Source organism: Alosa pseudoharengus, unplaced genomic scaffold, assembly GCF_046254945.1.
Source record: "Alosa pseudoharengus isolate Yale_2024_CS ecotype anadromous, Long Island Sound unplaced genomic scaffold, YU_APseudo_1.1 YU_APseudo_1.1_scf_10, whole genome shotgun sequence".
Lineage (NCBI taxonomy): Eukaryota > Metazoa > Chordata > Actinopteri > Clupeiformes > Clupeidae > Alosa > Alosa pseudoharengus.
Genome location: NW_027468565.1, coordinates 29,704,836 through 29,731,934, shown reverse-complemented (window position 1 = coordinate 29,731,934; position 27,099 = coordinate 29,704,836). Strand labels below are relative to the sequence as shown.

General features: G+C 41.9%; 2 protein-coding genes across 2 annotated transcripts in view; one reads left to right on the top strand and one right to left on the bottom strand.

Moving 5' to 3' along the window:
• LOC143140784 (solute carrier family 23 member 1-like) overlaps window positions 1–21,570 on the top strand; it is a 30,041-nt gene extending 8,471 nt beyond the window's left edge. Inside the window, exons 5-12 of the mRNA XM_076301881.1 lie at window positions 1,906–2,087; window positions 3,424–3,544; window positions 7,065–7,221; window positions 7,519–7,772; window positions 18,999–19,163; window positions 19,351–19,459; window positions 19,765–19,860; window positions 21,307–21,570. Of these exons, the coding sequence (XP_076157996.1) occupies window positions 1,906–2,087; window positions 3,424–3,544; window positions 7,065–7,221; window positions 7,519–7,772; window positions 18,999–19,163; window positions 19,351–19,459; window positions 19,765–19,860; window positions 21,307–21,566 (1,344 nt within the window). The 3' untranslated portion in view covers window positions 21,567–21,570. The remainder of the gene's footprint in view (window positions 1–1,905; window positions 2,088–3,423; window positions 3,545–7,064; window positions 7,222–7,518; window positions 7,773–18,998; window positions 19,164–19,350; window positions 19,460–19,764; window positions 19,861–21,306) is intronic.
• Window positions 21,571–22,348: 778 nt separating this feature from the next.
• On the bottom strand, window positions 22,349–25,827 carry LOC143140776 (protein FAM180A-like). The gene is made up of 3 exons (XM_076301869.1): window positions 25,744–25,827; window positions 23,299–23,396; window positions 22,349–22,684 (listed from the first exon to the last, which is right to left on the bottom strand). Exons 1-3 carry the CDS (start codon window positions 25,820–25,822, stop codon window positions 22,349–22,351), a joined length of 513 nt encoding a protein of 170 aa, XP_076157984.1. The 5' UTR covers window positions 25,823–25,827.
• Between the last annotated feature and the right edge of the window lie 1,272 nt (window positions 25,828–27,099).

Below are 27,099 nucleotides of genomic sequence, written 5' to 3'. Positions count from 1 at the left end.
AGACCATAGTGTTTCATTTGCTTGACTCACCCCAAGTCCCTATTGTTCTGGGTCACTCCTGGTTGGTTAAGCACAACCCACACATTGATTGGGCCTATAACAGGATTCTAGGCTGGAGCCCATTTTGCCTGTCTAACTGCCTTCATAACACTCTCATACCCCTGTCCCCAGATCCACCTGCTTCAGAAGAACCCCAGGATCTGTCTGGCGTTCCTCCTGAGTACCTGGACCTCAAGTCAGTGTTCAGCAAATCCCGGGTTATCTCCCTGCCTCCACATCACCTATGATTGTGCCATAAACCTTCTGCCTGGTACGTTGCACTCTGGTCTTCCCCGGAAACCGAATCCATGAATAAATACATTGAAGATTCGCTGGCTGCTGGCACCATTCGCTCATCCCTCTAAGCCGCCATCCTAACCATTTTCTTCTTGGGAAAGAAGGATGGCATCCTTGCATTGATTATAGGAGTCTGAACAATATCACAGTGAAGAATCACTACCCTCTTCCTCTGATGTTATTGACTTTTGAACAACTGCAGTGAGGTCTAACATCTTTACTAAGCTAGACCTCCGCAATGCCTACCATAAGTATAAGTATAAGTATATATACTCTTTTGAGGGAAATTTGGTTTCTGCATTTATCCCAATCCGTGAATTAGTGAAACACACAGTGAACACACAGTGAGGTGAAGCACACACTAATCCCGGCGCAGTGAGCTGCCTGCAACAACAGCGGCGCTCAGGGAGCAGTGAGGGGTTAGGTCTATAGCCTTGCTCAAGGGCACTTCAGCCGTGCCTACTGGTCGGGGTTCAAACCGGCAACCCTCCGGTTACAAGTCCGAAGTGCTAACCAGTAGGCCACGGCTGCCCCATCTAGTCTGCATAAGACAGGTAAGGGAGACAAGTGGAAGATGGCTTTCAACACCCCACCCCCACCCCAGGCCACTATGAATATCTGGTCGTGCCTTTTGGTCTTTCTAATAACCCAGCTGTGTTCCAGTGTCTGATTAATGACGTCCTGAGAGACATGCTTAATAAATTTGTTTTTGTTTACCTGGACGACATTTTAATTTTCTCTTAGTCTGTGTCTGATCATGTCCAACATGTCCGCAGGGTCCTGCAGCGCTTTTCATTAAGGTAAAGAAATGCGAGTTTCACAAAGAGTCTGTTTCTTTCCTTGGGTATGTTAATGCGTCAGGGGAGATACAGATGGACAAGCAGAAGGTTAAGACGGTTACCGACTGTCCCCAGCCAAGCTCTCGCTGTGAACTGCAATGGTTGTACATTACTTTGCACATTTCTACCGGCGCTTCATCCGGAATTATGAGACTGTGGCTGCACCCATCACCTTCTTGACCTCTGCAAAAGTGAAGTTTACCTGGCTGCCAGCTGCAGATACGCTTCACCTCAGCACCCATCTTGGAGACACCCGGACCCTGCTCACCTGATCATTGTTTTTCTCTTGTTGTAATTTCTGATGGTCTTATCATCCTGGTTCCTAGAGTGGCAAACCGGATGCTCTCTCCTGTCAGTTCTCTGCTTCTGAGTCTATCCCCACCCAGCACAATACTGCCTGCTCAGTGCCTAATTGCTGACATGACTTGGGATATAGACCTCTGAAGTTTGCCTACAAAAAAGCTGCCATCTTTGCCCATATAAGGCAGTTTTTCCTACGGGAAAATAGCATGGGTATTTTGAATTATCGCACCTGTTAAACTCTTGCAGGAACAATTTTTGCAAATAATTGGATTCTCTGGCATTCATAGTCAGTATTAGTTTTTCCTAATAGCATAATCAAATCTGTGTGTGTGTGTGTGTGTGTGTGTCTGTTTGTCTGTCTCTGTGTGTGTCTGTGTGTGTTTGTGTGTGTGTGTGTGTGTGTGTGTGTGTGGGTGTTCTCCCCCAGCTGCAGGGCTCCATCATGGTGGGCTCCCTCTTCCAGGTCGTGGTGGGCTTCTCAGGCCTCATCGGGCTCTTCATGCGTTTCATCGGGCCCCTCACCATCGCTCCCACTATCTCTCTCATCGGCCTCTCGCTCTACGACTCGGCCGGCAAGAACGCAGGCAACCACTGGGGCATCGCAGCCATGTAGGTAACACATTATAGCAGCTTTATTTGTTTCCATACAACAATGCCGAACCTCAAAAACCCTAAGTTGGGTGTCCATATAAGAAGCCTTAATTGTCCTACTAATTTCACAAAATAAACTAAAGATACCCCTCTTAGATCAAGGTTAGGTTCATTTCAAAGTTATTTCACATCCCTGTGTGGCAGATGAACGGAAATGGGTCCAAATTCACACCCATTCTCCTCTGCTGCGTTGACATTTAGGCTACATTTACATGTATTCATTTAGCAGACGCTTTTGCCCAAACTTATAGAAAGAATAACCTTCAAGCTACAGAGAAGAGACCTTATCTACTGTAGGAACTACTACTACATCTGTCAATATGCTACTATGGCTATAGGATAAAAGTGGCAACATTATAAGTCATTATCACCCAGAGAGAAGAAATACTCTTTTCTGATTGGCTGGCGGGGTGGCTTTTAATTCTGAATAACGGGACACCTATGAAGTAGATCTGGTAAAAAAAGTTTAATCGCCGTTCCATATCAATGCTTATGAATGGTAACTATAACAACGATAGGATGACGGTTGAGCCTGGAGGCAGCCTTCGCAACAATAGAATCAACTGTAAACAAGCTAACTGTCCATGCTACCGCTGTTATAGGGCCAACGAAAGTTGTACAATAAGCTGAACTAGTGAGCTTCTTGGAACCGCGTGTTTCCTTTGTTTTACAGTGGCAACCGGGTGATAAGCTTGATAGCGGCCTTCGAGGTGTGTCCAGTTATAGGGAATTAATGGACTCCGCTGTGCGTCGGGGAGTTCTTTGCCCCTCACCCTCGTCCATTAATTCCGTATAACAGGACACCTCGGTGGCCGTTATCCCCTACATAAAATAGCCAACGTGTGGTAGGAGGAGAGAAAGTCGTTGGAGGGAGGAAATGGAAGTGTGGTAAGTGCATGTTAGATCCATTGACTAGCCAGTGAATTAGATTAAAATCAAGAAAGGATAAAACATCAGTGATTCAAAGTCCACTGACATTTGTAATTAGCTTGCAGTTTAAGGCTTTTTTTCTAATAATTCTGATCAGCTCAAATCCATGAATCAGAGTTGTTAATGTACTAAACAACAACCTTATCATTAAGAATGAATGGACTGGAGGCAGCATGCCTCCGAGCATACTGAGTAAAACTTAAAAAAGAGTCAAACTTAAAGACAAGGTACACAGAACAACATGCACAATAGGGGCTCTTCTCTACGGTGGCCCAACAGGTCCAGACTTAAGGTTAGGGAATAAAGACCCGATAGACAACAAGGGTAATACAATTTAACACCCTTTTTCTTTGTTCCCTTAAAGGACTACCTGCATGATCGTCCTGTTCTCTCAGTACCTCCGACACATTCCAGTGCCGTTTCCCACCTACAGCAAAACCAAGAAGTTTCACACATCCAAGATTTACATATTTCAGATTCTTCCTGTAAGTCAGAATTAAAAATTACATTCTCTCTCCCTTCTCATTCAAAGAGAAGTGCCTACTGTAGCCCCTTTCAAGTGCACTAGAATTGGATTCGTGAAATTACTATTGTAATCTTGATATGTAATATTAGCCTGGTGCTATTCTCCCATGTGTGTAAGGGTGCGTAAGTAAAAAAAAATGTGTGACTAAGCGCTTTTCAACCTGTGCGAATTCTCCCCTTGAGTTAAATCTGTCATTTATGGATGGAGGGAGTTGCGCATTTTGGGAGGAGCAACCCCAAAATCTGGGCGTTTCTTATGTATACAACTCTTGTGCCCATTCTGCCACTGACGCAGCTTTTCAGCTATGTGGGTCGAGCGCCACTACAAGGTGAAACAGCATATTGCTCGATGTCGGCAGTAGGTCTAGTTCTAAATTCATGTAGGTTACACGGAATGTTACAAATTAACATTGCAGTATCAAATTTGGTGTTTCATATGCTGATAAGGCTTAATGTCTTTCCCATACACACTTCAATCATGTCTTGGCTCTTTATAAACAAACCTCAGAGCAAAAGGGAAATTTCGTTCAGTCAATTCTTTGTTAGGCTATGTGATAACACACCATTTTACTAGGCAGTTCGCTATTCAGTTCACCATGCTTACGTTTTCAAAATCAAAGACTGGTTTTGTGTTCGTTCTGGATTTAAATGACATTAAGAAGGTCAATGAGAACGTCCACGTTCCAGGTTTTCATATCAACCTAAATTAAAGAGGTGGTGGATCAGTCAGGTTATATTTTAAATAAATCACGCCTTTTTCATAAGGCCGCCTTGATTTCGAACTTGCACGCTGTGGTTGTGACAAGATCGGGAATGGGAGAATGCACATACCTGAAAAGTGCTAACTGAACTGTGTAACTGACGCGCATTAAAAAGGGCTTACACGCGATTCAAATAGCCTACCTACACCTACAACTAGCAGTAGGATAGGTTAATATCCCTCCGCTGTGAGGGCTAAAACTTTGAACTTTGAACGTCAATAACTAAAAACATGAAACACATGCACTAGCATTATGTCTCACTCAGCAGCATTAACTGACTTTAACTGAAACTGTGGAAAGATGGTTATATGCAAATCCATTCACTATTCTCAATATAAGAGAACATTTCTGTAGCTCTCTTCTTGTATGAGCTCAAGCTTCTCGAGAGGGGTCTGGCTGCAGAGCTCCACCCTAAAATGGAAACACGTGACCTCCACTCCAAAAGCCGCCCTACTCTTCCTCCACCGCGGCGCAGTTTGAATTGAATTAAGCTGCTTCACTCAACTTGCGGTTACACTTTACTTGACAGTATCGACATAAGAGTGACAAGTAGGGTTGCAAAGGGGCGGAAAATTTCCGGTAAATTTCCGGAAACTTACCGGAAACTTTCCATGGGAAGTTAAGCTGGGGAATTTTGGAAATATTCCAAATTGGAAACTTTCATGGAATTAAAGGAAATTATGGGAATTAATGGGAATTTACGGGAATTAACTGGGACTTTTTGGTAATTCCTACTGTTTCATATACAGACATTAACATTTTGTTTCGTAATAAGCAATATGATTTGTTTGTTCATATTTTCGCTTAGCTTAGCATACAAAGCTAGCTACCATGCTAGCAGGAATCCCATTCTCTGCCTAAGGTTTACTAGCGTGCTAAGATAGCAACACAGAAACCACTGAACTGCCCAAGATACACCATGCCACTCAACAACATTGACTGACTATCAGCTAGTTAGAATCCCAGAAAATGGTAAAACAAATAAAAATACAATGACACAACATACCACCCCAACCAAACCTTATAGATTATGTAAATTATATATAAATTGTCAAGCTTAATCAGACAGATTAATCGTCCCATTACAGTTTATGCAAAATGACCTACATCCATTTGAATGAGGACAAAAGTGACGACAAGCCCATAACTGGACAACTCTGTTGGCAAACTTCGCCCAGTTTCACACCAATTTGTGGGAATACATGAGATGACATTTTCACTGGGAATTGATTTTCCCCATACACATGAACGCACCATAGGTTTCCTTTATGTCTAGTAGCCTATGCTGATTGCTGTGTGCATGGGATTGACTTATGTGCATGGTAGAAATTTGACTGAAATTGCATTATCAGGTTGTTTTAACTAATATTATGCTGCAAGATGGGGTTTTGTCCACTACATTTAAGTTCCCTGTTATAGACTAACTTGCCAGTTTATTCCCATTAATTCCTGTTCATTCTCGTTAATTTCCGTATATTCCCGTTAATTCCCATGGAAAGTTTCCAACTTTGAAATTTCCCGGAATTTTTATGCTTGGATTTTGTGAAAGTTACTTTGACAGACACATACATGTGACTGCCTTGGCCATAACCCCCTCTCAGCCAGACCTTCTTGGGCCAATCAGAGGCAGAGTAGGGGGTGGGCTCTTGGAGTGGAGGTTACATGTCCCCCCTCCCCTTCCTCTTTCTTCTCTTCACTCTTCCCCAACCAATAGGATGTCATGATACATGAACTTACTCACTACTTAACCAATAAGACTAATGATTGCTGACCAGCACTATGCATTCGTTTTTAAAATCTCTAATGTAGATTATGGTATTTCCATACAATACTATTTTTACCTCTATTTTTGAAGCAGAAGTTAAACACCTGACATATGCAATTTAAATATGTATTAGTATTAATAGGACTATTTTTAACATTGCACTTATGACATATTTTCAAAGGGGCTGTAACAATTTGGAAAATTAGGCTGTAGGCTAGGAATGATGAGGGACTAAACGTAAAAAAGGCTTACACCCGGGTAGTGTGAGAAAATGTTTGCCTAAAGATTTAAACTAAACTAAACTTCAGAAGTGCTAAAAACTGAATAGTTGTGAAACTCTGAACATAAAGAAAAAGCAGTAGCACATTAAAATCCAAACTCATTCACAAAGTGACAATAAACAGCATCAACAGTCAGGAAACAATGCATGTGGGTCTGCCTTGCTGTAAATACATGCTTATCACAATAAGTTTAGTTTATTGGGCCACTGTAGTAAGAGGAAGTAGACTTAAGGTTGGTGTGAGTTATCTGTGTGTATGTGGGATTTAAACGACCACTACATTGACTCTGTGTTGTTCTAATCTTATTAATTGAGTGGCACTGTTTGAATACCTCCCTCCACACAGATTATTTAAAGCTGACAGAACTAGCCAGAAGTACAAATACTGAACTGGCAGATAGATCATTTGAATACCTATAATAGCCTACTCATTGCATCCATTCTTGTAAGAGGTTTAGAAGGGCTGCCAGATTTTTATACAATCTAAAATCTGATAGTTAGAGAACAAAAGCTGTAATAAGATACATTATGGTCTATTGGCACAATTTTCTTTGCACGCTTCACACACTACTTTTAATACCTAGATTCAATCTCCAAATTAGTACCTCACTGTAGCATTTAATCTTCTGAAGTAAAGCTATTTCATGTGGGTGTGCATCTTTAATATCCTGTAGGTGCTCCTTGGCATCACGCTCTCCTGGCTGATCTGCTACATTCTCACCGTCACCAACGTCCTGCCCTCTGACTCCTCCCAATACGGCTACTTGGCACGCACCGACATCAAGGGAGACGTCATAGGCCGGGCACCTTGGTTCACCTTTCCATACCCAGGTACAGATGCCAGCAAACAATTAACCCTCAGCACGAGTTCTTAACAGCCTTGATTAGTTTGTAGTAATCACTCTCACATGTGCTTGAGGAAATTGATTATTATATGTTTGATCAGCATTTATTCATGCTTTATCTCTTTTTGATATTCAGATTTGTTTAAATACAGATATGTGGTTGGATATGAAAATACAAAGGCACATGCGCTGTTAATTATAGATGCATTGTTCTTTGGGCAAAAAAAAGAATAATCACAATAGCGTTTTAAATCCTCTGATATAATCCTCATTCTTTCCTCAGGGCAGTGGGGGCTGCCAACTGTGAGCGTGGCTGGCGTGTTTGGGATCCTAGCAGGGGTGATATCCTCCATGATTGAATCTGTGGGCGACTACCATGCATGTGCCCGCCTCTCTGGGGCCCCTCCTCCACCTAAACATGCCATCAACCGGGGCATTGGCATGGAGGGCTTAGGGTGCCTACTGGCTGGGGCCTGGGGAACAGGCAACGGAACCACGTCTTTCAGTGAGAACGTAGGGGTCCTCGGCATCACCAAGGTGAGAGACTTAGAGAGGGTTGGTTTCACTCCTGTATAGAAAAGGATGGCAAAAACACATATAGAAATCACTCTTGTCATCATACCTGCTTGATGAATCTATGGTGAAGAGCTTGCATATGTTTCATCCTAAAATGGCATAAATAATGACATTTTTGTTCATTACTGTATATGACAGAGGACATGATCATGTGTGTTAACATGTAAAGTATGTAGATAGTTGTAGTTTATTTGCAATACCCAAAGCCCTCTGATATTTTGTGTGTGTCATATAATATCATATGCTATGACACTGCCAGGTGATTAAAGTAATCCACTGTGAAACCCTGGAGATCTTATAATGTACAGTGCTTATACAAAGTATTTACCCCCCTTTTATATTTCCACTTTTACTGCTTTTATAAATGGAATCTTGATCAATTTATTTTGGCCTTTTCTTACAATAGTTTACAAAAATCCCCTATTTAATGACAAAGTGAAAGCAGATTTCTACAAAGTAATGTTAGTTAATTAAAAATACACTGCTCAAAAACATTAAAGGAACACTTCAGATCTCAATGGGAAAAAACACATCAGATCTCAATGGGAAAAAAACTCATGCTGGATATCTATACTGATATGCACTGGGTCAGAGTTTCCGCTAGAAAAAAATGGTGCCGGTCAAAGTGACCGGCAGAGGTTTCGTTTTCCGGACATTTTGATGATATGCCGGTCAAATATCCTATTATCGCTTCTTAATTAGTCAAATTGAGAAAAAACTGGAGACAGGCTATGTAGCTTAAAAAATTACATAATCAGGCTGTATAGAATGCAACATGTTCATTAGCCTAACTTAAACATGCCTAACAAGATCTAGCCAGTATCTTTTCATGGACAAGAGTCCGCTTCGTTCGTTGTTTTAAAAAGGCTACGCTGTTTGTTGCTGCTACCCACGTTATCTCCAGTGGTGACTGTTTAACTTACACAGATGCGCACACAGAAGAATGAGCGCTCACACCACTACCCCCTAATGCTATGCCTCTTTATTTGATAACAATAAATTAAGAAATGTCTCCAATTCTGGGAAATGTTTAGTTTCTTTTTCTTTCGGCCGCGGTTCAATGATACCGTTTAATTGTGCCAGGAATTATCCGCAGACCAGCAATCTCCTCGTCGAGGAGGCCCTGCAGATCATAGACAGAGAACGCACAGGCCTACTGTATGCTTTGGGTAAAGAACACTTTGCATGTCCAGTGTAGGCTACACCGAGAATGATAGTGTCTTGGAGCGGCCGCACCCCTGCAACTCCACTTCCAATGTCACTGATTCCGAAAGATACGCCCGACACTTCTGCTTTTTATCTGGTCGTGGTGGATTTGACCGGACATCTGAGGCTTCAGACGTTACCAATTTATCATCATCCATCGCGTCTGGCTTCTGAAAAAACTTTTAAGGCTAGTCTGCCTGGGCCTGTGTTTGAACCGCCTCACTCATTTGTTCATTGTTTAACATGGACGTTTTAAGCGTGCGCTTCCTATTTGAAATGCAGCATAGGCTATGCGTGTTGTTTAATAGCTTAATTTTCAAACGGTAGAGCCTGTTCATTTAAAAACATAGACAGAGGACGTATAATATAGGCTTACATATTAAGGCTTATTCCTAAATTCAGATTGCATTAGGGGACGGGATTATTAGCCAATTTCAATCGGACAATTTGACCGGAGAGATTTAATTTTGTCGGACATTTCATTTTTTTTTCGGCCAATGTCCGGTCATTACCGGACAACGGAAACCCTGCACTGGGTAATGTGTACTGGGTAAAGGATGCCACATTATTTTTTGGTAATGAAAATGATCAACCTACAGAGGCAGTGTTCGAATTATACCATCAGCTTCGGGGGGTACAGCTATTTTGACTGATGACGTCACTCCATTTTATATAGGCTTACACACATGATTTCACACTTGTGGTTCACAGTCAATTTTCCTTCGAAATATAGGTCATATGTGTTTTGTGTAGATTCATATGCATTATAATAAAACCACACAGAAGGGTGTATGTGCTTTTCAAAGCAATATGTAATCATTTTACTATCAAATTTCAGGATTATGAATATATCAATCCATCATGTAAACCTCAACAGTTATTATTATTATCAATTAAACAATGAAAAGTTAAGTCAATCAACCAATTATGTATCTTTACAAGTTAAGGGTATCAATCAATCATGTTACATTGAACAACAAAGTCAAGTTAACACAATCAACCAATTATGTATATATTAATTTAAGAGTATTTATCAATCAATCAGTCAATCATGTTGCAATGAAAAGTCAAGCAACCCCCATCCATCACATTTGAGAGCTTTGAAAGACTCAATCAAATATGTTGCCTTTCATGTGCAATGTGGTCTATGATTTCTGCGCAAGAGTGGTCTGATCGGTGCACCTCCCCCACTACAGCACCATTAAAGGAGAATTCCGGTGTGATATTGACCTAAAGTGTGTTGAAACATGATACCGAGTGTGAACGTATGTCTCATAGCCCATCTCGGCTTGTCCCCTGCACTCCAAAATCTGGCACTAGTTAGCCGATGCTGCCAACAGTTTTTTCAATGGTGGTGCTTCGGCATCGGGCTAGCCATGCAAATAAATCACTGTTTTACACCATTTACGAGGCTCAATGTATCTCCACACTTCATTGGTAGACTTCCGAGGGCCCTGACATTTAAAACGAGACATTGAGAACTTTGAAAAAGCACTGGTAGTTTACTTACAAGACGATTTATACAGACAGTATCTTCACAAAGTTTAGTGTTTGCAGCCATCTTGAATTTAGTCACGATAAGTCGAGCGACGAGTAAGAATGAACAGGTATGATAAGGGATCAGATTTCAAAAATAATTCAGTGGAAATGCATGGATTCCAGTTTCTTCCAGTAGCAGCTTCTACAGGGTTGCCAACTTTGGGTGATTGGCTGGAGTGAGATTTTGTGAAGTCATAGTGCGTGTGCGTTAAATTTTTCCCTAAACCTAATTTTAAAAATGTCTGTCCCCTGACTTTTTTGCTATGTACAGTATAATCCCTGATTTAAGTTTCTTCAAAATGTACAATTAAATTATTGATTGCACTTGAAAACAAGACCAGTGTTTTAACCCCGTGGCATGGAAGGATTATGAGCCACTGGGCCCCTGGGCACAGACATGAAAAGGGCCCCCCTGCCCACCTGGTAGTAGCTCAGTAGAAAAAATGAAAAATAACCCCTTAAATGATTACTTCTGGGGAGTTTTGTGGAAAGAAATGGACAGATTGAGACTTATGAATGTGTGTATGAGTGTACGTATGTATCAGGGATGGAAATAGCCTAAAATATTTTTTTCCACCTACCATTGTGGCTGGTGGATTCCAAAGTCTACCAGCCACTAGAGATACAGTATGAACATTTGATGAAAAATCATGACTAAAATGATTACGGTTATTGGTATTGCAATATGATTAAAATGTGCTGACTTTTCTTCTAACCCTACCATCAATGTTGGACAGAACTCATAATTGGCCTGCCCTTCATGCCCAGTAGCAACAAATCTAAAGGTCAACAGAACAGCTATAGTGTCATAAAAGTGGTGTGGCTCCTTTAAGACCCAATCCACTGGTGTGAGTTCTGGAGCCATCCAACTTCTAACTCTATACTATCCTACATCATCTGATTTTATTATTATGTCTAGGCTACAGTATATTTAACATTTATTTTCTATTTGGCCTGTTATGAAATTATGCATTGACCAATATAAGCACACTTTTTTAAGACACTTAAATACATGCATGCTTAGCATTTTGTGAAAACAAATATGGCTACATCGACAAACTCTTAGCCATGAGCTATATATCCTCTGATTTTAATATTTACACATATGTAGGTATTTAAGCACAGCTCAGTTTTAAGACACTTAAAGCCCAAAATTGGAGACCATATAGAAATTTGCTACCATTTCAAAACCGGATTACTCTGGAACGGCTTATTGTACAGGGGATTGCATTAAACCTTTGTGTTCGGTAAGGTCTGCAGTTTATTCTGGTTTACGGTTTGTCATGTGTGGAACGAAAAGTTTGTGAGATATTCCTCCTATAGGAATTGAAATGAGCGCAGAGCTATAGTAGCCTAATATGATTATTTCTTGAAAGTTAATTTATTTTTCTCGCGAACCGTTTATCGCAGCAAATAGCGGATATAGCACCTTATAAAAGATGAGAAAAAGTTATTTAATGTGATGTCTGTGAGGCTACTTCGCGAGTAGTTCCTAGAGAAGAATGGGCGGCCACACTTTATGTCGGTCTGCCTCATGTCTAAATAGCAGCGTGTTCCGTGAAGGTGTCGCGGACCGGATTAAAATACCATAGTCAGCGAATCAACAATCAGAGAAAACTGCGCTGAGAACGTTGTAGGCGGATATTAGACCTACCTGCTGTTGGTCTAGACATATGTATGCCTTAAACTCGTATCCTGTCATTTAGAAACAATGCTGTGGGCTAGTCTAGTCATCAACAAAAAATGAACGGATTGCAAAAAAAAAAAGAATGGATTTGGCGTGACATTTCTTGAGTGTGCGTGAGAGCGTGAGATTGGTGCTGAAAGCGTGAGTGTCACGCCAGATGCGTGAGAGTTGGCAACCCTGGCTTCTATCTTTCCACCCCTGCCACTGTTCTTGTGTCCAGCAGAATGGCGTTATCCCTGTCTCCTCATGGTCAATCCCTCTAATAAACTAAAGAAAAAAAGGCTATTAGGATGGGGTTTTGGTGGCATACTGTGCAGATCTCCATGTCTAACAAACTCACCTCTTGGTCATGTCCTGCCTGCTCATGTTTTTAAATACACATTTTGTTAAATACATCAGCACTCATACCTTAATGACCTGTCTCTTAATTATTATCAAATTATATGTCCTACTTACTGTTCTTTTACCACCAAAAAAATCCCTGATGTCTGGCACTGTCCCTTTTCTCTTAGGCCTACTCATAGTTGCTCTGTAAATAACATTAATTTCAGGTTTTAGTAGGTTGACTGTAAGTGACTTCCCTCACATCAATGTTTTGAAATGAATCGCGTTGATTCGTGTGTTAACGTGATGAACATTAAAATCCATAACGATTTTTTAATGATTGTTTCACTTGCTGAAGTGGTGAATGTTCTTGAGAAATCGCGCGCCACTGTAGGCTATGTTGTTTGAGACGGGATGAAGACCTATCTCGCACCTAAATACAGATAGGCTAACCTAGCTAGTGCAGTCACTGTTCAAACACACACATTTGAGCATGTTTCCATCCGACAACAACCTTGTCCATGAGATAATAAACTTCTTGCATATAATGCAACCAGAATTTCCTTAGTTTCACAAGATACTGACAATATTTTCTTGGTACAGAGAGTTTCAGGGGCTGCGTGAACTTTTAGCTATTTATCTAGCTAGACCATAAGTTCATTATAGATGAGAGAAATTAAGTCAGTTCTGAAAACCTGTTTTGATGACGAGCTGCTTATACATTTAGGCCTACCACAAAGCACGATGATATACATGGCAGATTCAGCCACTTACTCTTAATTTCGCTGACACACCAGCGGCTGCGCCCGTAGACCCGCGGTAGGCTACGCACATTCAACCACAGCAAAGCACTGAAGAAATGGTACATCCATCTATTTCATTAGATTATTTCCTCAATTGATGTGATGGTAATATTGCATTTAAATACATACAATTTTGGAAAGGCTCACATTATATTTCATTAAATTTTTTTCAGTACCCCCCAAACTATTATTTTCATCTTCTTTGGGAGGGTCCAAGTCTCATCTAGGGGAGTCGGACCCCCCCAATCCCCCCTGTAATTCGAACCATGTACAGAGGGCTGAATTCAAAGACCCCCACGAAAATCAATGAAAAAAGTGAAAAAAATGATGCGACAAGCTAGTCCATTTTGCCTAAATTTCATTGCAGCAACTCAAAATGGTACTCAGTAGTTCGTATGGACCCCACATGCTTGACAATGAGATGGCGGATGGTGTACTGGGGGTCTGCTCCCAGATGTGGACACGGCCATCATTGAGGTCCTTGACAGTCTGTGGTGCAACCTGCCTGTGTTGGATGGACCAAAACACAATGTCCAAGAGGTGTTCTACTGGATTTACGTCAGGGGAGTGTGAGGGACAGTCAATGGTATCAATTCCTTCATCCTCCAGGAACTGCCTGCACACTCTCGCCACATGTGGCCGGGCACTGTTGTGCACCAGGGGGAACCCAGCGGCCTCTGCACCAGTACAGGGTCAGATAATGGGTCTGAAGATTCATCCCGATACCTAAGAGCATTGAGGGTGCCGTTGTCTTGCCCATAGAGGTCGGTGCGTCCCTCTAAGGGTATGCCTCCCCAGACCATCACTGACCCACCACCAAATCGGTCATGCTGAATGATGTTGCAGGCAGCATAATGTTCTCCACAACATGTCCAGACCCTTTCACGTCTGTCACATGTGCTCAGGGTGAACCTGCCCTCATCTGTGAAAAGCACAGGGTGCCAATGGCGGACCTGCCAATTTTGTATTCTATGTTAAATGTCAATTGAGCTCCACAGTGCTGGGCAGTGAGCACAGGCCCCTCTAGAGGCCATCGGGCCCTCAGGCCACCCTCATGAAGTCTGTTTCTGACAGTGTGGTCAGAGACATTCACACCAGCGGCCTGCTGGAGGTCATTTTGTAGGGCTCTGGCAGGGCTTCTACTGTTCCTCCTTGCACAAAGGAGTGAAAGTAATTGTAGGTGAATAATTACTTAATATTGATCTTAGACTGGCGAACTTCAGGAAAAACTCAGGAATCAGGTTTATTATGTTACAAGCTGAGAGAGAGTACAAAAAAGGTCTATGGTCTATGTAGGCCTAGCCCAGGCCTGAGGCCTAGGTTGGCCTGTAGCCAACTTATCCTCTCTTCCGCTACATCCTTAGTCCAAGTCTAGAAAATCTGATCTGACAAACATTGCAGTTTAGTTACTTTTAAATGTTTTAAACAAAGAACAAAAAATGGCGCCAAGAACAATCCCACTTGGTTGGCTCTTCACTTGGTATCAGACACACCTACTCACACCCACTTCACACCTATATGAATAGCATGAGGAGAGATATCTTATATATCAGAAATATCACTTATAGAATGTTCCAAACATTCTCACAATCACATCATTACAATCCTTGTAATGAGACTATCAAAATGATACCAGACATGAATACATTTACATTTCATGATACATGGATACATTATATCAAGGTAGCATCCTTTGTCTTGTGTAAGTGATAGGCCTTAAACCAGCACATTAGCATTCCATTGGGGAAGGGGATGGGGTCTTTGTTTAAAACCATGAAGGGTTACATGGCTAACTAAAAGTAGTCTTGAAGTTAAATTATTATCCATACATTTTATTGCTATCAGGAGCAGATACTGGTCCTGCTGCTGGGTAAAGGGTCTTCTACCACACTGCCCAGCTCTCTTAGAGCAACTGCCTGTCTCCAGTAATCTCCTTTTGAGACTGCGCTGGGAGACACAGAAGTCCTGGCAATGGAATGTATTGGTGTGCCATTCTGGAGGAGTTGGACTACCTGTGCAACCTTTGTAGGCTCCAGGTACTGGCTTATGCTACCAGTAGTGACACTGACCCTACTCAAATGCGAAACTTGTGAAAAATCACCCAAGGATAAAGATGGAAAAATTATCAGTTGCCACCAGCTGTAAAACCATTCCTGTTTTGGGGGTCGTCTCATTGTTGCCCCTCTAGTGCACCTGTTGTTAACTTTGATGACACCAAAGCAGGTGAAACTGATTCACAACCACCTCTGTTACGTAACTGGCCAGACCAATAGCTTACAAGTTTGATAGACTTGATGCTATACTCCTATGAAAAAGTGTTCCCTTATTTATTTTGAGCAGTGTATATTACCGGTATGCAAAATAAGTGATTGCATAAATATTCACCCCCTTCAAGTCAGCATTGAGTAAATGCACCTTTGGCCGCAATTAAAACATGGAGTCTGCGTAGATAGGATAGTGCAATTGTACGCTCTGCCAGGTTGCAAGGGGAGCAGCCAGCTTCAGAGTCCAGCTTCAGATTTTCTACAGGATTGAGGTCTGGACTTTGACTCTGCATTCACCTTGTTGTCTTTGCCAAAAATAGCATTTACATGTAGTCTGACCCAAAAAGTTCAATTTTGGTCTCATCAGACCAACAAACCTTCTTCCATTTGACCTTCCATTCGTCCTTTTTTAAAACTGTCTGTGGTTTTTGGTGCCCTCAAGGTGTCAGGGAGAGCATTCGACAGACAATGGGCAGCAGCACAGAAAGCCCTATACCCCATGGTCTTGAGGTTTGTTCTGGGTATGTGGAGGTAGTTTGAGTGAGTGGAGCGGAGGGAGCGTGTTGTGTTTTGTGGGGTGAGTAGTTCTTTGGGGTATGGGGGGGCATTTCCATAGATGCATTGGTGAGTGATGAGGGAAATGTATTCAGTCCTGGAGGAAGGGAGGGAAGCCTGTGGAGTGAGTGAAGAATGGGGGTAAAGTGCTCGTATTTCCGCACTCTCATCAGGATCCTAGCTGCAGAGTTTTGGATGTATTGTATAAGTAAGTATAAGTATATATACTCTTTTGATCCTGTGAGGGAAATTTGGTCTCTGCATTTATCCCAATCTGTGAATTAGTGAAACACACTCAGCTCACAGTGAACACACACAGTGAGGTGAAGCACACACTAATCCCGGCGCAGTGAGCTGCCTGCAACAACAGCGGCGCTCGGGGAGCAGTGAGGGGTTAGGTGCCTTGCTCAAGGGCACTTCAGCCGTGCCTACTGGTCGGGGTTCGAACCAGCAACCCTCCGGTAACAAGTCCGAAGCGCTAACCAGTAGGCCACAGCTGCCTCTGGAGGCTCTTACTAGGATCCCGATGAGAATCTGGGAGGGAGAGGGTGGGGCGGAGTTTGGCAATATTACAGAGGTGGAAGAAGGAGATCTTGCAGAGGTGGTTGATGTGGGATTCATAGGTGAGTTGGGGGTGCCAAGGTTGGTGACTGATGAGGAGAGGAGGATGTGACCAGAGAAGATGATGCTGGTTATGGATGATGACTGGGTCTGCTGAGGGGTGCCAACCTGATGGCTTCAGTTTTGGAGTTGTTACTGTAAGTTGGAGGAAGTTGTGTTTCATCCACACCTTTATCTCCTCCAGACAGGTGGTGAGTCTCTCTGTCTTTCTGAGTCTTTCAGGAGGTGGTGGTCTTTCTGAAGGAGATGTGGCGTTTAGGCTAAGTGATGTTGGGTGAGAGGGGCAGAGTTAGTGATGACCAGCTCCAGGGTGTGCCCCCTGGTGTGGGTGGGGACATCAACAAGTTGCCCTAAATTGAAGCAGTCCAGTAATTGGAGGAATTCAGCTACAAAACGGCAGGAGTGGATGTTCATATCGCCCTAAATTATATCAGCAGAGGATGTACAGAAAGTTGTGAGAAGATTTGAAATCTCAGAGATAAAGGATGAGTTTGGTTTTGGTGGTCGGTAAATAAGAAAGACCAGCATGGGGGAGGGGGGCTTACATTTAAATGCAAGACATTCAAATGAAGACAGTTCAGGTAAGGGCAACGGAGACAAATCCAGATCGCCGCAATAGATGACTGATAGATTGACACAACCTATACTGCGAGCTTTCTGGAGATAGCTGTACCCCAGAGGACAGCTCTCATTGAGAGAGGATAAAGTATCTGGTTGGTGCCAGGTCTCTGTAATGCACATAAAATCAAGACATCTATCAAGGATATGGTCATATATGAGGCAAGATTTGTTTGAGAGTGATTGGGCATTAAACAGCTCAATTTTGATATTTGAAGAGGCAAAAAGTCTTTGTACAGTAGTAGACAGTCCACTCCACGTTTTCCATCCTGCTCTCTGGAGGTTGTTTTAATGGAGACGCCCAGGCCACTTGTCCAGTAGGAAACAAGTCCAATAAGAGCATAGAATGGTGAAGTTGGACTGGTGAAGAACTCTGGAATAAGTTGCTGCATGCATAGTTTCCCCATCTCAGCTGCTGAAGCTTTTAACTTCTTCAGAGTTGTCATAGGTGCCTTGGTGGCCTCCCCCACCATTCTTCTTCTTGAAAGGTCACTCAGTTTGTGGTGCTGGCCTGCTCTAGGCAGTTTTGCACATTTGCCATAATCCTTACATTCCTTAATGATGGATTTCACTGAACTCCAGGGGATGTTCAGTGACTTGAACCTTTTTTAATCCATCCCCTCACTTATGCTTGTTAATAGCCTTTTCTTTGAGTTGTTTGGAGTGTTCTTTTGTCTTGATGGTGGAATTATAGCCAGGAATACTGATTGACCAGTGACTGGACCTTCCAGACGCATGTGTTTTGCATCACTATATTACTGTATACACATTCCAGAGGTGTCAAAAGTATTCACATTCATTACTCAGGTAGAAGTATAGATACTAGGGTTTAAAAAGTCTTCTGTAAAAGCTAAAGTATCAACTCAAGCGTTTTACTCAACTACTGGTTTCAAAACTACTTAAAGTGTTAAAGTAAAAGTAATATAAGGGGAAAAATGGCATTAAGGACAAAAGCTTAGGCCGCGCCACAGACCAAGATTATCATTATGCATTATCCCACCTCCCCCAAAAAACATTTTTCTAAAGGCCATAATGACGCACAATGCAAATACCTTAAAGAACCATATATGTGTATTACTGAGCATTAACATGTGTTTCATGGAGCGGAAGATATGATGACTAGTTGCCTATAAGTATTGTAATGGTGCAAAAAGCCAAACTTCAGAGGCATGTTATCAATAACCTTTATTGGAATGTAAACATCCAAGCTTAGCTGCAGGAATCTGTGAGGGCAACGGATGTAAGATAACAAAACTGGACAAGAAAATTGGTGTACCCAGGGCAGGCTTAGTAACAATTACTCTTGTCTACTCTTGGTTGTCTATATACAGTATACATTAGTGATGTCAAAATAAATTATTAATCCAATCAATTAATAAAAAAATAAAAAATGCTTGGTTTGTTTGGAGGGTGGGGCCAAAGAACCTTCAGTGGATGACTTCCTTTTGAGGGCTGCTGAAGTAACTTGCGTGTACCTCTCTAGACAAGTGGGGTGTTTCTTCTGAGGAGAAAGTGAATACTTTTTAGAGGCACTGTATATGAATAACATGGAGTTGTCATTTTTGTCCAGGTGGGCAGTAGGAGTGTGATCATTGCCAGTGGTATCCTCATGGTCATCATGGGCCTCTTTGGCAAAATCGCTGCCATATTCACCACCATTCCCACACCTATCATCGGAGGCATGTTCCTGGTCATGTTCGGAGTCATAGCCGCTGCGGGAGTGTCCAACCTCCAGGTGAGCTGCCCTCGGTTGAAACCATGGCAACGCTAAGACTAGCTTGCTTTCATGTAGATCATGCGCCAGGGCCTGATTTATTCATAACAATAATGGGAAATTCGGCGTATGACGTGATTTCACTGAGGGTAATGGAGCACTGTCTTGTGAGGGTCATTAAAATCCTATGGTCATGTGTTTCTTATAGTACACTGATATGAACTCCTCCCGCAACATTTTCATCTTTGGCTTCTCCATGTTCACTGGACTGGTCATTCCCAACTGGATACTCAAAAACCCCACAACCATCACGACAGGTAAAAATGTTACTATTTCACTGGATCCTGATTCTTCTTCCCTATGTTGCAGCTTACTTTCCATTTGTTATGGAAATACTGTCCTAGATGCTAGAACATGAAGAAGTAGTAGAGGTGTATGTTGTTGTTGTAGCCTATATATGTTATGCAGGTTATGTATTTTTTTTTTGTAAAGCATCTCTGAGTGTTGAAAAGTGAGTTAGCACAATTAAAAAAAATAGGGCTGTTCCAATAAGACCAAGAGTATCATTATGCAGATGATGAGAAGGAACACACAAGTGAAAACGGTTCTGTGTCCACTGCAGGGATAGTTGAGATTGACCAGGTGATTCAGGTGCTTCTGACGACCAGTATGTTTGTTGGGGGCTTCTTTGGGTTCATCCTGGACAACACCATCCCAGGTAAGTCTCCTTAAAGGCACCCTTAACATTTTTTTTAACTTAACATAACGTTTCCAAAATAATTTGGATGCACATTACCTTATAACATGACTAACGGCACTTCTGCCATTGTCTGAGCTGCCCTCTATAGGCGATTACCGACCTAGTAACGTTCTGGCCCCGATCGTGCACCTGGCGCAAGGTGGCGCAAAGCACGATGCAAACCTTCTTACACTCAATAAAGTGTTGATTTTATCTTGTCTTTTATTAAACCTTGCGCCCAGGGGCATGGCAATTAACAGCATAAGGTGTTGTCTGGCGTATGATCCAAAAATCGCTATCTTACACGCTCTAAAAATCATTACGGCACTGACCAAGAAAAACCTGGTCTATAACGAAAGGCTCATATAAAGCACAGCTGAAGATGCACTGTCACGAGATGTAAGCAGCAACTCCTCTGCAGGATATCCTTAGGATTTTTATTCAGTCATTCAAACATTATTGGGGTAAGTGTTGCTTTTTTCAGGCTGTTTTCGATGGTAACCCTTTCAATACTGAAAGTAGTTACTGTGTTGTTGACTATGAGACCAAGGTACGGTTAGTTTCACTTTGCCTATGAGTTCAATTACTAGACGAGTGCAGATGCATGTACTGTAGGCTATACTCTACTTGTCACAAACAGGTTTTAGTAAAGCAAGGTTTAGTGGAATCCCTGTTCTATACGGTCCTTCAAATTCCTTCAAATGCACCGCTGACTATCAAAATACCGATGCTTACTGTTGAAGGGAATGGCAGGTGTCATTCTCATTGGTTTAAAGAATGTTAAGCCCAAAACACACTCATGACTGATTAAGAAACATAAGAACAACCCTTTTGCGCCCAGCGCCTGGGGTTTGATCACATAATCGCGCCATTAAATTAGTGAATGTGGACTGGCCACGCCTTTAATGTCTATAAACTTTCTGCTTCTGGCCATCCGTTTGTGATCGCTGTAATACAGCCCTCTGTGTTCGAAATCGAAACAGAAAAGAGCTGTTATGCTACAGGAATTTGGAGATTTTTCTCCACAGACTGCTGTTGGTGAATTCCCTCTATATTATATTGGAGTTATGTTCATTCTTTGTTGCAAAAGACGCATGTTTAGTTTGTTTATTATTGCGCTTCTCAACTGTAAGGGGACCCTGACAGCAAATCTTGTTTATTGCTGCTTTAATGCCACTGTTTAGTTTTAGACAGAAATGGTTCTGGCATGGACCTATCCAATAAGCATGATCTGCAATGTACCGCAATGACCTTCTCTGTACCGTGTGTGTCTTGATGCCATTTTATAGCTGAATAACTATTGCATTGGATTATGGGATTCCTTAGAATCCTTTAAAACAACATTATACCTTTTCATCCCTTATACTCACACCCCACCCCCACCCCACCCCACCCTGTCCCTCCCTTCCTGCCTGTCCCACTCAGGGACCAAACGTGAGCGGGGCATCATCGCATGGAACAAAGCTCACGAGGAGGACTCGAACGTCACCATCGAGAGTGACGAGGTGTACAACCTGCCCTTTAACCTCAGTGCCCGCCTATCCTCCGTACCCTGGGTACGTTACATTCCTTTCTGCCCATACCAACCGAGCCGCAGCCCATCTGACGGCACTCCCGAAAGTTCGGACTCGCTGGACGTCCTCAAGGAGACCTCCACAGATATCGTTGCTTCAGTGGGCCTATAATAGCTATGGCTCCCCCCTGTGGTGTGGGTTGCTATTGCAACTCAGGCAGCTGACTGGGAAGTTTAATTCTGCTTGAAAGGATCCCTGGTCCAAAGTGTTCAATGTGTTTAGCTTAGTATCGACAGCATATTTTGCACTGCTTTTACAGTTTTTATTTTTATCCTTCATGGACAGTTGCCAAGTTTTTGTCCTGGCATTATAGAATGTTGTTTTTAAGTATTTTGGGTATGTAAAATCATTCACTTTACTTTTTGTCCTCAGCATAAAAATATACACCTTACCGTTTTATCATAACCTATCAGGCACCTTGGAAATAATTTTCTGAAGCAAGATTCAGGATATGTCACTAATGCAATGAAATGTAAAGTATTAAACAGAGTTATATAAACATGTATGTATTGTCTTTTATAGAGCTTTGAATGGTCTTTTATAGAGCTTTGAATTGTCTTTTATAGAGCTTTGAATGGTCTTTTATAGAGCTTTGAATGGTCTTTTATAGACTTTTGAAAGCTGATTCTGTGTGCACTGGCTGTACAATTCTTTATGATAAACATGTTGTTTATTGAAATCGAAAAAAAAAAAACATTAGGAATTACTATGTCATACACACATACATACAAAAAAAGAGAAAACATGGCCAATTATATGCACATTCTATGAATGTTTGTCACCCATTCAAGTGACCTGGCATTAAACACAGGTTATCATCTGTAGCTGTGTACCTGTAGCTGCAAGGTGTCTTTTAATGGCCCTGAAGACCTCTACAAGCGACAAGTCTGTAGTCATTTAGCGGCAAGGTCTCTTTTAATAGCCCTGAAGAGCTCTACAAAGGACTCGGCCCAGAGCTCCCTCTGGTGGTGGCTGGAGGCTTGTGCCACATGTTGGGCAGAGTACACCATCGTCAGGAGAGTGCGCTCAAAGTCCTCCCGCCTCAGAGTGGCGCTGCCTGCATGCTGCGAGAGGGCAGAGGTCAAGCGGCGTATGTCTGTCAGCTTCTTTGGCAGGAAGTCCTCACAGATGACCTCTAGGATGTGTGTGTGTCGCAGGGACGCCAGCTCCTCGTCATGGATATGGAAAGAGACATGCTCGTCAGGAAAATCAAGCCCTGCGTCTAAGATCTTTTGAGGAGGAGAGAGCAGACAGACTTGGCATGAAAGGTGCTCTCAGTGAACAAGACTGTAAAGCTGTGTCTCAAACCGCACTGCTAAGTGTGCACTGAGCAAAAGGAACACTTATTTTATGGTAAAGGAACACTCACTGAAAGTGATGCCCGTTTAGTAGTGTCCATTGTTCCACACTTAACTTTTTGACTGTTATTAGGGCGTCATTCAGGTACTTTCAGTGCACTGAGTTTTTGCGTTATCTGCACTATATACTTAAACTAAATACTTGAAGTGTGCAAGTAAGATGTTTGAGACGCAGCCTAAGAAGAAGTCAGATTCGGATCTATGTCTAGACAACAGGAGCTGTTCATCACAATCTTTCATCAGTGAGAGAATTCAAATGCATGCTCTCTATCACTTACATAATATAAAGCTGGGGAACACATTCTTGGATGTTCTTTGTCATCATAAAAAAATGACATAATTTATTCACATTGTTATATCACAAAGGAATGTACAGTATTTCAATGTATTAGATAAGACTAAATATTTTTTTGGCTTGAAACATATTGATTCAATTTATAAAACTAACAGTTGAAGCTTAAACTCTCCTCAGGATGCAAGCCTACCTCATAGAATAGATCAACATCTTTGATGGACTTCTGAAAGACAGGATTCACCATTGCTGCGGTCCCTCTCCTCGCTCTGTGCACAGCAGGAAAGAGAGCTGGAAAGAGGACAGACAGCGGAGATAGAGAATACACTGACATGTCAACATGATTAGCGATGTTTTTTGGCATCATCCGTCAAAGTATTCTACTCTAATCCACTGTGCCACTTGGCAATAAACCAGACTGACAAAAACAGCAAAGAAGAATGATACTTTCAGTGAAGATTTTGTAATCTGTAGACATGGATGTACAGTAAGTAGCCTGCTGTGACAGATGCAGTATATTACTGTGGAGACAACATGTTTTATAGCTATCATGCAAAAGCTCATCTTATTTCAGAACAGCAGAGGGTCCGTTCAGTTCATAGACCTCTTTGATGTGGCCAACAACCATAGAGATTTGTAGATCTACTGTATGTAGATATAGACACATTCTCTCTCTTCAGAGCCCCTGATATCAAACCCATATGCTGCATGCTGCCAGTTTTGGAGATCTGAAGCATGGAGCTGCGTTTCATACATTTGAGAATAAGCCTCTGTTTGGAGGCTTCCGATTGCAAGTCTGATGTTAACATGTATTCCGTTTGGGCTGTTAATTGGAACAGGCAGACATGATTAGGAGGACACTTCTTGAAACAGCACTGCCCTCAATCACTCCCTGAAATCAAACTTTAAAATTGGACAGCACAAGCAATGAGGAGATATTATCTACAGGAGCCCAGAACTGAAAATTAGGAGGTTGGTAATAGGAGAAGGGTTGAGCAGCAGTTTCTTCTTAAAGGAAATAAAGAAAAGCCAGGCAGCTACAGTGCTACACTGTGGGGTCATGATGTTAAAGAATATATGAAAGATCCACTTTTTGAACTAAATTAGGGGGGGAAATGAACTTTTCCACGATATTTTACTTTTTTGAAACCCACCTGTATAATTTTTTTACTTCTACTTTTGGATGTATTTCCCCATAGTAAGGGATTTCTGAGTGGTTCATTATCAGCCAAACCTCCATTATCCCGATGAAAGGAGATCAAACCATCACCATGGAAACTGTTGTCTGTGTGTGTTTCCATACAATTGGCCGATTTAAAGTTTCTCCTTTTACAATGAGTCACAGCAGTGATGGAAGGCCATTAAGGAATACTTCAGAGGTGATGTAAAAGTTTTATGGACTCCTGGACTTTGGTGGGGAAACTCAACTAGTAGAAATATAAATTATGTATGATGGAAGTATAAATCATTCATACCAACCTTTATCGCAAGTGTATCTGACGTATTTTTCACAAATGCTTAATCGTTACTGCCCAATCCAACCCAATGCAATTTACAAGTCTGTCCTAACATTAAATGTTAATCAGAATCCACCACATTCCTGAGAAATTATCTGTCAGAATATGGAGAGTAGACAGTCTCAGTCTTTGTGCTATGCTAACATGCCTGTGTGGCCTTAATAATCTTCTACCATGCCGACTGACTGTGAAGCAGATCTGGCCCTGAGCTAGCTGCTCAGTGGGATGAAATGATGTTTTCATTCTTGTGGGTCTGCCTATTTCCTGCAGCATACTTGAAATATCTTCCTTGCTCTGTATCAGAAGCATGTGGGAACGCTTCAGCCAGTAGCTGTCAACTCAAAAATGGAGTTCAGTCATCACATAGTCACATGAGAGAATATTAAGAACTCAGTGCAGCTGTGCGGCATGAAGCCTTGCAAAGACACACAACACAATAGAGAAAAACTATGTCCCATTACTGTCACAGACACACACACACACACACACACACACACACACACACACAATAGACATGAGCTTAAAATTATCCTATACTAGGTGATGTGCAACAATTGAATCAGACCAGGCAATGATGTGTGCAGATGTGTGGCGTTAGGGATTGTTTTGCAAATGGTTTTAGCTGGCTTGTATGATGGCTAATTTGCCTCTGAAGCATCTGTGCTAATAAACACAACTCAGTGTGCAGTCAGTCACTCACACATGTTTCAAATCTAGTGACAAAACACGGACAAATGTCAAAACAGGCTATGCTCAGAATAGAATGTGTGGCTCTGATTATGCCCAAAAATAGTGTGTGACATTAATTAAGCATGATCATGAAGCTTACGCCCTGGGCATCACAATAGCACAACGATGCACTGTGTGCCTGACACCAAAACAATATCAACAGTCAACATACAACTGGTAGGGATTTAAAGAGACCTATTGACAAAATCAGAGCTTTTCAGTATTAGACAGTGAAAGTAAAAATAAATAACACAAATACAATCAAAACAGATTTTTAACTATCATTTGAAGTGTGGTGTACTGCAGGTCAACACATCATGGACAAAATCCACAGGACCAATACCACAGTGCTACACAGTGCAAGAGAGATCCAAACAGATATGGAATCTTACCTCTGTACTGCCGGTGACTGAAACAGAAACATAAAGCACACTGGAGAAGAGTGAGGATGACGAACCATCTGGGTGCCATGCTGAAGTCAGCACCATCGGTCAGAGAGATGAGAGAGAGATACACTCCACTTTCGTTCACTATTGGCACCAAAGCTAAGAGCAAAAGCCCCAACCCAGTGTGGTCATGAAGAGAGAGACGGTCTAGTACTCCACAGATCAAAACAAAAGCCTCAGAATGATGTAGCCTTGACTAAAATCCCCCAAAAACACCATCGGTCAAAATAACAGCCCCAGCAAACCATAAAATCACAGTCTTCTCTCAACAGCACACCAAATGTCCTCTCTTGTGGCTTTTTTTTTCTTATGGTACTTCTCTTTCTTCATTGTTGCTCTTGCTCACTCCACCCCCCCCCCCTCTCTCTCTTTCTCTGTCTCTCTCGCTCTCTCCTACTTAGCCAGTTCTTTCTTTTTTGTCACTGCATCTGGATCTCATCAGGTGGAGCAGAGCAGGAGCACTGCTGATGCTCTTAGCTGCTGCTTATCCCAGTTCTGGGGCTCACACATCAGCACCTGGCTCACCTGCACCGCACATCACCACAGCAGCGAGGGGACTCGCTCTCTTCGTCATGCTCGTTATTCGTCAGCATGGACATTACTTCTGTCATCGTTCATTCTCATCATCATCTGTTTACAGTTTTTTCACAATGGCTAAAACACATTTTTTAGAAACCTTTCACCCTATACTCAAAACTGTAAACACAACCTCCCATTCTTAAACTACATTCACAAAAACGTCTGTGGTTCTGCACTTCTGCAAATCCTTAACAATCACCTCAAAACTATTTTTCTTGTGCTCTATAACAAACAATGTCATCATTCACATTTCACAAAGCAGTCAAATTGAAAACACTACTGAGCAGTCATTACACACTACTTCAAACAATGAAAACACAGTGCCCAGGGCAAGGCATATAGATCCAGGAGAAATGTTCATTGTTTACATTACAGTATGTGTATGTATAGAGTACTGTAAATGCATTTTGCATCTAAAAATGCAAATGTACTCTAAATGCCTCACTGATAGTTTCTGCTCCAAAAGGAGTTTAGTGTTTTAGCAATTGTGAAAAACTGAAATGCAGATAACAAATTCACTTTTTTGTAGAACAATGCATTTTGCAACCTAAAACTTTTACATCATATGTACAAAATCTGTCCGATATTGTGCCTTCTAATTTACTTATTACAATTTTTGCCTATTGCTTACACACTTTTTGCAGAATTTGGCTCATTGTGTCAAAACTCTACATACAGCCAAACAATTCATAGCACTTGAACAACTCACTCAATCACAGCACT

Bases quoted from the DNA above. Each gene is read 5' to 3' on its own strand.
- LOC143140776 (XM_076301869.1), bottom strand. From the start codon at position 25,822: ATGGCACCCAGATGGTTCGTCATCCTCACTCTTCTCCAGTGTGCTTTA. The intron at 23,397-25,743 runs GTAAGATTCCAT...TCCTCTTTCCAG, and splicing joins CAGTCACCGGCAGTACAGAG to CTCTCTTTCCTGCTGTGCAC. The intron at 22,685-23,298 runs GTAGGCTTGCAT...CCTCCTCAAAAG, and splicing joins ATGTTGATCTATTCTATGAG to ATCTTAGACGCAGGGCTTGA.